Source organism: Sarcophilus harrisii, chromosome 4 (genome assembly GCF_902635505.1).
Source record: "Sarcophilus harrisii chromosome 4, mSarHar1.11, whole genome shotgun sequence".
In the NCBI taxonomy this organism is placed as follows: domain Eukaryota; kingdom Metazoa; phylum Chordata; class Mammalia; order Dasyuromorphia; family Dasyuridae; genus Sarcophilus; species Sarcophilus harrisii.
In genome coordinates, this window is record NC_045429.1 from 266,783,512 (window position 1) to 266,793,474 (window position 9,963).

The following is a 9,963-nucleotide window of genomic DNA, read 5'->3' on the forward strand; positions in this document are numbered from 1 at the left end:
TTGGGGATATTAGGAAAGGTTTCTTGAAAGAATTAAGACAATGTGAATTGTGCCTTAAGGGTGGTGGGGACCTTAAAGATGATGGGGACAGGGGAGAGAGTGCCAGAGAGAGAGGGAGATTTCAGGCATGGAGGTCAAAGACTGGGAGATGAGAGACATGGGAGGGAAATGTGATACAACGAGTTCCAGAAGAAGAGTATCTTTTCTATAGTTAACAATCCCAGCCGATGACTCCTCTTGGACAATTGCCAAGAACTATATAGTAAAGCATCAGAATTAACAATATCCTTCCTTTTTTCTGACAGTCCCTTATTGGAATACCATTGATGACATTTTATTCTTTAACTTAGAAAGCACAAATACATGCAGACTTTATTTACATGCATCCTATGTGTGCCTTATTATGTGAGAACATAAATTATATCTGTTTGTGTGACTTACACTCCACTAAATGGTCTGACGGCAGACGGTCTTCCAAAAACGCATGCACCTTTCTGGTGCCAAATAAGGCTTGCAATTCTCCCTAGGCACTCAATAAACTTTTGGCACTGCTGCTCCCACCAAGGACGCAGGAGTGATAACTGCTGGCACCATCTTTTTCCTAATTTGCAGACACAACGCCAAGCATCTTGCGACGTCCAGAGAAGAGCTGACTACATTTTTCAGTTTTCATTTGAATGTTTGGCATCGTGCAGATACTGCTTGGGTGGTGTTTGATTTAATACTCTGTGGTTTTCTTGGTTAGAGGGACAGGGATAAAAGCTTGATTTGTGATTTCACTGATAGACGGAACTCCCAAGTCAGGAAATTTCATCTTCAAAGGCAAGTCAGTACCTACCTACTCTGTAAATTCATAATCTTGCAGAACTGAGAATATAAATGATTTGCCAGATGTGCCACAAGTAAGACTTGAACCTAAGTCTTTCTTGCTTCAAGGATGGTTCTGTCTACCTAATCCCACTGCTTCTCTTTCTTTATCCTTTAGATTGCAAATTGCATTTGTAACTAACAAAAGTACTGTTACTTTTGTTAGTTACAAATGCAATTTTCTACCTATGGAGAAAAGAAAAGGTGTGAAGAGTGTTTAGTATTATGGATCAAGACGTTGGAATTTTAATTCCAGTTCTGCAGATGACTTGTTATGGTACCTCAGGCAAGTACTTGATCTTCAGGGGCCTCAGTTTTTCAACCTATAAAATGGGAATAGTAAAACATTCTCTCCATCTATTAGGGATTAATAAAATAACATCTGTAAAATGTTGACTCCTTAGAAGAAAGATGTTATATAAATACAGAGAGGATAATTATGACATTGCATTCTGGCTAAGACTTGGAGGGCTAATGTTGTATTCTAACCAAAGTCCAATTTGCACTAAATATAGCCTCTTGGTATAAACCATCCCTTGAGGCTTCAACTTGGTATGTTATTCTTTGCTCTATATCCTGGGATAGTCTATAGCATTGTTGAGAGGTATGGAATGGCTGCTGGGTTTTACCCCAGACCTGGCTGCATTTCAGAGGGACGTAAAGTAATTTCCCCAAATATAAGGTTTTTCAAGAACTCTGAGACATTATTATTATACTGCATATTTTTAACATAATGGATTTTTTTAGTTAGAATAAGAAAATTGATTCAATATGGGAATATATAAAAGTAAGGATTCCCTAACAGTAATATACATAAATTCATTTTGCTTTGCCTAACCATTATAATAATGACCACATTAATCATTGGTAAGATTTATATTGTTTTGTACAAAACAAATAACATAATCAAATTTTAAGTCTTCTCTACCTTAAATATATCTAAAATAAGGCAACTTTGCCTAAAAACTGCCAACTAATATGATTTACTGCAGAGTTTTTCTATATGCCTAAAATTTAGATTAATGGTCAACTGTATTGTCTGTACTAGTAATTGTGGTATCAGATCAAGAGACCACCTAATTCTTTCCTCAAGATTTTTAAATGAATATTTGACTTTATATAAGTCCAAAATGTTAATGTGTGTGTGTATATATATATATATATATATATATATATATACACACACACACACACACACACTTTCTTTTTTTTTAAACAGTACATCTAACCTTAAAGCTAAATAAACTTCTCTCCTGACCCTCTCAACTATTTGAGTTACTAATTCATTGAAAAGCAAAAAAAAAAAAAAATTATTAAGCATTTTAACTGCACCTACTCTGACTCATCAGAATGTATTCTGATGGATGGATTAAAGCAACTCTTTCATTAGTTAAAACTAACTATGGAGCCTGAGCTTGTCCTGCAATTCTGTTAGTCAATTAGTTAGTGAGAAATATTATCTGAAAACACTACTGTGGGACAAAGGTAGTCTAGAATCAAAAATTTTATGATGAATAAAATGCTGCAAGAATCAAGTCCACAAATGAAGGGCAAAGAAGGGAATGATATTCTGTCTCAGGGACTCTAAGAAAAACTTACCTTTGTCCTTAGCTCATCTCTAGGTAACAAGATGCTGAGATCAAGTGATAAAGAGCCTAAACACATTTAGGTGAAAGAAGGTTGCCCTCCATTTACTCATCATGGAATTCTATGAATGAAACTGTAAATTCCTTCAGGTGAAAGAGAAGCAATGAATGAGGGAATATAGCCTAAGCCCTTACCTTTTTTTTTTTTTTTTCTTTCAGTAAATGGCTATTCATCCAGATTTATATAGTATTAACAAATGAAAGTAAAAATTGTCCATGACATTTCCATGGTGAGATTTCTGCTTTTATCTAATCAATTACTCTTTCTGGTCCACATCATTTGGCACAGTGTGCTGGTAACAATGTTGAAATGAAGTTATTAAACAACACAGAAACAGACTGAGTCCCGTTAGTTGTAGCCTGTGTAGTTTAGAACATGAATTACTGGTACTAGAAATATTCTAATGAAATCAAAGGCTCTATTTGAATAGCAATGGTTTCAAAATAATTTAAAGCAAAATACCTGAAAGCTTTCACAAATGTTCCAGCTACTTTCAAAGTTCAGGCCTAGAATTTAGGGACAGCCAACTGAATTCCAGAAATAAAAAGTAAAACAAACATGATGTACTACTTTATAACTTTAAAAATGCATTTCACAGAGTAGAATAATTTTATGGAAAAGATTTTGATTCAAGCTGGCAATGAATAGGCCAGACATCAACTCAAGTAAAAATGTCTAAAGATCGGCAATCTGGAATTTTAAAAGCATTATCTTGGTAGTAAGGCCAAATTGAGGGCAGGGGTAGAGAACTATATTATATATCTAAAGTAGCTATTTTTCAAATGTCCTTTTTTGTCATTTAAAAATATGTATTTTCCTCGCTGTCTAAAAGGACTATCTTCTTACATTACCAATAAGGCACATTTATTTATCCAAATTTAAAATATTAACCCACAAAAGTAACACAAATACAGTTCATTTAAAGACAGAAATACAAAAGATTTCTTCTGTGACTCTACAGCTTAAAATTTACTATAAATTTATATAACTTTTACAATTCACATATGTTTTAATAAACCATATTTAGGTACAATGAGATCTGAAAGGCCTGAATATATACGAACGCAAATGTTCAGGAAAAATACAACAGAATAGCTTCAGGTGTAGCTTTTAGAGATAAAAAGAGTATCCAGTCAAGCTGAAAAATGATTTTGAAATGGAAATGCTTCAATTATTTTGAAACCCTCTTTTTAAAGAAATACTGAAAGGCATCATCTAAAATATCAAATTAGCTATGTGTAATATGTTATATCTAAAAGTGTCTTTGCTACCTTGAATTTTCTGGAAAAGTATTTTAGTGAGAACACTAAAAATATCTCATGTACTCTAACACAACACAGCAAAACACACTTGTACTACTTTGTTCATAAAAAATACATCTGGAATTAGAGTTTCTACATTGTACTTCAGCTTGAAGCTATCTAGAAAAGCTGAGCAATGAATTCTGAAAATAGGGTTTACAATGGAAACGCTGACAGACCATAATGATATGACTGACGACTAATTTAAAGTGTTTGTTTGCTCTCGGTTATTTCTGCATAGTATTAACTAATAGGATGAATTTGGAAGTTACTTTTTCATTATTAGTATCATAGAGGATAACAAAGGGCCCTGAACTAATAAGTCATACTATTTTAAGCTTTCCGTAATATGGCCCAGAAAGTAAAGTTAAAAATATTTATCTCCATTTCCTTGACACCTGGGCTGACTGAACATTTCAAAACTGCAAAGTTTGGTTAAAAAAAAAAAAAGACCCTTCCCGTATACTGATAAATAGCCTATGTCTTCTTGGTTTTTGCCTACTAGTCTTATTTTTTATTACATATTATTAATCCACTTAAATTCTGAAAATATAATGATTGTCCCCTAAAAGTCTTTCCTTGATTCATATGCATGTTAAAAAATCATTGTCAGTATCACTTTTTAAGTGGCATCCCAGCTTAATATATGAAGACAAAGTCCACAGTAGTTTCCTACAAGTAAATTCTTTGATTAAAAAAAACCTAAATGATTTATTGTGAATATTAAAAAACAACAATCCATATTACAGGAATATATGAATTTCATATTTCCTTCCAACTACTACTACTAAATTGTTATCTTCGAAGAAATTGCCTCATTTTATGACTCCAAAGTTACTACCTCATCCCAGGTAAATTCTGCTATACCAAAAAAACTATATTGCAATGTTTCCTGCAATAAACTTGTTCTTCTCTAAATGACTAGGAATGCATAACATTCTGATGGAAGCTGAGAATTTTGGGCAAAATTTTGGATGCTCCCCAATACCTAAATATCTGGCCTCTATCAGGCCAAACATCCACATTTTGGGCAAAATTGTTATTTATATTAATATTTTCTATCCCTTAAATTCACAGGAGATATGAAGAGAAGAGATGTTGTTTTTTAGATTAATTCAATTTAATACTGGTACTGTTTGTAAATTCAACTTACTATTCAAGAGTATCCCATCCACTAAAAAAAAAAGTTCATAATTAACTATATCACTGGACAACAATTATGATAACAGCACAAAGTTGTAGTTATATATATACATATCTATGTATGTATGTATATATATATATCTATATAAATGAAGAGGGACTTTTGGAGGGGATATCATCACATTCAGAGAAAAAAAGTTTTCTGAGTAAAATGTTTTATTACCTGTGGTATTCTACTATTGAGGGGTTCAAACACTTATCTTTTAAATCATGTCATTTCTATGTTAGAAAAAAGCTATTTTTATTCAAAAAATAAATACATGCACACATATCATATCAGCATAAAGCTGCATGAGGTAATAGCTTGAAATTAATTTACCATCCCTGATCTTTCAGTCAGCATACCAAACTCTTTATAGAACTCCAAATATAAGAACAATCTGGTCAAACATCCAGATGTTTCTAAATGTGCAGATTTCTGGCATCAGAGAGCATATGCAGCCTAATCACTAGATTTTCAAAGTTTTACATCAGATGCTTAGTGCTGTGCAGATATTACTCATCTTTTTACTGTATATTTCCAATAAATTTAAATTTTACATCTATTTAACATGTTCCCTTCAAGATTATTGAAAATTCTGGGGCACGGGTAAAATGAGTCTTTTAATCACCTTTTAAATTGGTAGATTAAATACCAAGTGTCCACAAATATTCCAAAATATCTATTTTTCAGAACATAAAATGCTGATTATTAAAAATGAGTAATTAATAAGGGAAGATGGCAAAGACTAAAAAACATTTCATGAGTCAGTTGCAAAGTGAAACTTGCCCCAGAGTATAGCATCCCTTTCCCATACATAATACTCATTCCAATTTCTGTACTGATACTAACTTAATATAAAAATCTATCTAGATAACCAGTGCTTTTAATTGACCTGGAATTTTCTTTCTTTCTACTTCCACCCACACACTGAATTGTTGAGTGGAGGAAAAGTGATCAAGGACTAGTAGCTGCGATTGGCCTGTGGGAGTTTTGGCACCAGCCCCAACATAGGAATAACTGGCATAACCTCCTCCCTTTTTTCATTCCCGGAACTTTCTTTACTTACCCTGATCTCTATTGACAGTACCAACCCAAGGACCCCAAGTCCAACCTGCTTAAGTTCTGCTAATGAGGGATGGTGAAGATTGGTATAGCCTTTGGGAGGAAAAATGCCTTCCTCTAGCTTACGTTTTGGTTTTGCAACTCAGAAATCTAGGCCCCAAGGGTGACAACATTTGTTTTCTCTTTCAGGATCTCCCCTTTATCTTGAACAAGTCCTTAAGTTATCCCACTAACAAGGAAGGTACTTCATTCCTGCCTCCACAGTTATCTGGGCAGCCCCTGCTTGTCCCGGAGCCTTCATCTGGGCTGCTCCTCTCCGTGTTGCAACAGGCTGGGGACCACACACTCCTCAACCTGACAGGGTGCTTTCCCGAACCCAAACTCACCCCTAGAATTGACATTCTAACCCAGATAACGGTATTTGTTAGGAGAAGTACTGGGAGGAACTGAGGGAAACGGAGAGAGGACAGATTGGGAAAGCAGGAAACTCAGGCTTTTCCCGCTGTTGCCGGGTCCAGTTCCCCCACCTCTTACCAAACCCGTACTTCTTCCCGCAAAAAGGTGAGGGGCTGCTAACATATACCAACTTCGTTCCCAATGCTAGTTAGAAGTGAGAGCATTATGTAATGAGAAAATGTAAATGAGGAATAAAGAGGGGCGAAGTTATTTTTTAAACGCTAAACCAAGTTTTGTTCCAGACTTTTAAAGTTAGAAGTAGAATTTTCAAGTGATTACTTCACCCTCCATCCTACCCCACCCCCATCTCTCCCGGATTGAGGTCTAATTAGAAGAAAGAGGTAAATTGCGGGGGGAACGGGGGAGGAAGGGTTGAGGGTTCCGTAAGAGAAGATCTCTGCTTAGTCCAGAGACACCTCCGGGGTGCATAAATGGGACCTACTCCGGACCAATGCGGGCGGAACCCCAGACACACACATACCACCTTTAAGGGGCCAGATTCTTGCCCGCTCTCGGCCCAGAGCACCTCAGAAAGCTCCTCTCCCCTAGCTCTCCCTTTTCCCTCCAGAACCCACCCGAAGCCAGGAAATTTTCTGGTCAACTGTAGGCAGCCTCCAACAGCCGCCCCGCCTTTCTTTTCCCAGCCTCGGGGACTGAACTAAACCGGTCGCAGGTCTAGAAAGCCGGCACTCAGCCTCCAGTACCTTCAGGCGGACTTGCCCTCCAGCTACTCCTCCCGCCCACCACCAAGTCCAACTCCAGCTTCACTAAAGCCCCCGGGATAATAATGGGTCTGAGTGCTTTCGGCCAGAGTCGCTGGGCGTCCGCAGAGAACCCAGCCCCGGGAATGATGTGCCCCGGAGACTCCCTGGCATGAGAGATGGCACGGAAAGGAGGAGGCGAAAACGAGAGTACACTCCAAGCGGCTCGGGTCCCTAGTTTTTCCCCTTAACGCCAATAAGAAAAGCTACGAAAACTCTGCTGGGGGTGAGAGGGGCAGAGAGGAGGAAGCCAAATAGAAGTGTGCCCCTCGCCGCCCTGCGTGCGGACCCAGTTGGGCTAGTCAGGGCGAGGGAAGGGGAGCAGTAGGAACTGAGAACTGGGGGAGTAGGTTGGAGGACCGAGGAGGTTACGAACGGAACTGTGGCGAGGGCATCGTTCCCGGGGGTGTTAAAGGCGGTGAACGAAAGAAGGTTGGCGGTTGTCGGGGTTCAGTGCGTCTAGGTGATTAGAAGAAAGTTAGCAGGAGCTGAGGAATAGAACTGAAGCAAGCAGTGAGAAGGAGCACGGCCGGAGAAAGAAGGGGAGAAGTGGTAAATGGGAAGGCTGAGAAAGTGAGAGGTCAAAGAAGAAAAGTGGGACAGAAAGTAAGCCGGGGCGGGGAACAGAGATTTGGAACGGTGATTTGGGGTGCACTAAACTTCGCTGCCGGTAGAGAGAGGAAAGTGGAGCTGGGATGAAGGGAAAGGGGATTAAGAAAGGCATTATCTTTCGGAGGTTAGGGAGCGAGCCACCCGGAGCTGGAAAGCACCATGCCCTTTCTAAATCTGGATTCGAAGAAAGGTACAAATGGGGAGGGTGTAGGACAGAGCCCTACTTAAAATGGGGAAGCCGAAGCTCTTGGGGAAGGCGTTTGGGGGAACATTCCCCTTACGATAGTGGTGACTGGCAAAGAAGTATTAGGAGAGAAGAATGCATTGCCCTCTTCCTCCGGGGGAGCCGGCTTCCTCACACAAACAAACACACACGAACAGGCACACGCACACCCACAGCCTGGTGATGGGGAACTCGGACGGGCTGCGCTGCTGGCTGCGCAGGAGGGTGGATGCAGGGGTCACAAGGGCAAGGCAGCAGAGCGAGTCGGCAGCCCCTTCCTTACCTTGAACGCCACGGGCAGAGTCTTGTTACAACGCCAGTGAGAGGGCAGTACGGAGCACAGGAAGTTGGGGCTGTCTGTGCGGACGAGTTCGGCCGGGTGGTCAGCGATGATTTCCACCATGGTGCGATTGTCGTGCGGCGGACGCAGCCTGGGCACCGCAGCCGCCGCAGCCGCCGCCGCAGCAGCCGCCGCCGCCGCCGCCGTGCTGCCGCCGCCGCAGCCTCCTGCTGCTGCTGCTGCTGTTGCTGCTGCGTTGTTGCTGCTGCTGCTGCTGGGCAGCCACTACCGGGCTCACGTCGCTCATCTTGCCGGGTTGCAGGCTGCTGGAGGGGGGGCTGAACCGCCGACTGGTGCTCGGATCTACGGGAATACGCATCACAACAGCCACAAGTTAGCGAAGTGGCCGGGGGGGAGGGGAAGCCGGGTGAAAAAGAAGGGAGAAAAGGAAACGAGGAGGGAGAGAACGAGGGGGGGGGGGGAGAAATAAGGGGTGTAGGCGATGGGGTGGAGGAGATAAACGAGATCAAGTTCGATGGAGCCAAAGGCCAGGAAGAGTCTGACACTCGGCGGGGGTGGGATGGGGGAGTGGAGGTGCTGATCAGTTCGGATTGGCGGGGTGGGGAGAAGAAGACGAGCAGATCTTTTCCGGAGTCTTGGAAAAACCGAGAGTGGCAGCCGAGAAGGGGCGCGGGTGTGTGTGTGGCGGCTGAGGGGGGGAGCTTGTGGTTGAAGCGGGTTTAAATGGGGTCCCCTCGGACTCCTGGGTTCCTGGGTCTCCCCTGAGCCCCCCCTTTCCTAAAGTCCAGTTCAGAGAACGGCTTCTTCAGCAGCGCCCCGCTGGAAACAGCATAGCTCCGGGACTGCCTGCTGCCGCTGCTGCGGCCGCTGCTCTTCCCACAGCTGCCCAGCTGCAGCCTTCTCCTCCGCCTCCACCTCCTCCTCCTCTTCCTTCGCCGCCTCCTCCAGTTGCCGCTGCCGCAGATGCTCCCCCCTTGTGTTTTAGCTCACTCAGATTACGGCTGCTGCTGCTGCTGTTGCTGCCGCCGCCGCCGCCGCCGCCGCCGCTGGCTAGCCTTTGCAGCTTCAAGGCTCGACTCTTCCTCTCCTTCTCCCCCCTCCTCTTCTCTCTCGCTTACCACCACCTCCTTGCAACTACTTCTGCTCCTAAGTGCAAGAGGTTTTTTTCCTTCTGATTTTCAAGGTGCTAGGAGGTAAATTGAGTCGCAGCCAATCTCCGTCTTAACTTTGTATTGTTGCTGTACTGCTGCAGTCCACCAGCGGGGGAGAAACACGGAGGAAGACAAGTCCGTCTGTCTGTGCCGCAGGTTCGGAACACCGAGCTGGTTTGGGTGTCGGTATATAGGAGAATGGCTCCCAGAATATAGAGGGATTTTCACCTCTAGTTGTCCTCTTCCTTTCCCTTTTCTCTGTCCCCTAAAAGACCGGGGAACGCTTCCCTAAGTGTATTTATACAGACCAAGAGTTCATAGCTTGATCCGACAGCAGTAAACTTTTCATTTTTCTCAAAGCGTCTCTGCCGACTTCTTAGTTCTGTCTCTCTCTTC

The 9,963-nt window shown here is 41.9% G+C and overlaps 1 protein-coding gene across 1 annotated transcript in view; it reads right to left on the bottom strand.

The window, feature by feature from the left end:
* RUNX2 (RUNX family transcription factor 2) overlaps nucleotides 1–9,337 on the bottom strand; it is a 163,815-nt gene extending 154,478 nt beyond the window's left edge. Inside the window, 3 exon segments of the mRNA XM_031968415.1 lie at nucleotides 8,399–8,599; nucleotides 8,602–8,651; nucleotides 8,654–9,337. Of these exon segments, the coding sequence (XP_031824275.1) occupies nucleotides 8,399–8,599; nucleotides 8,602–8,651; nucleotides 8,654–8,774 (372 nt within the window). The 5' untranslated portion in view covers nucleotides 8,775–9,337.
* Between the last annotated feature and the right edge of the window lie 626 nt (nucleotides 9,338–9,963).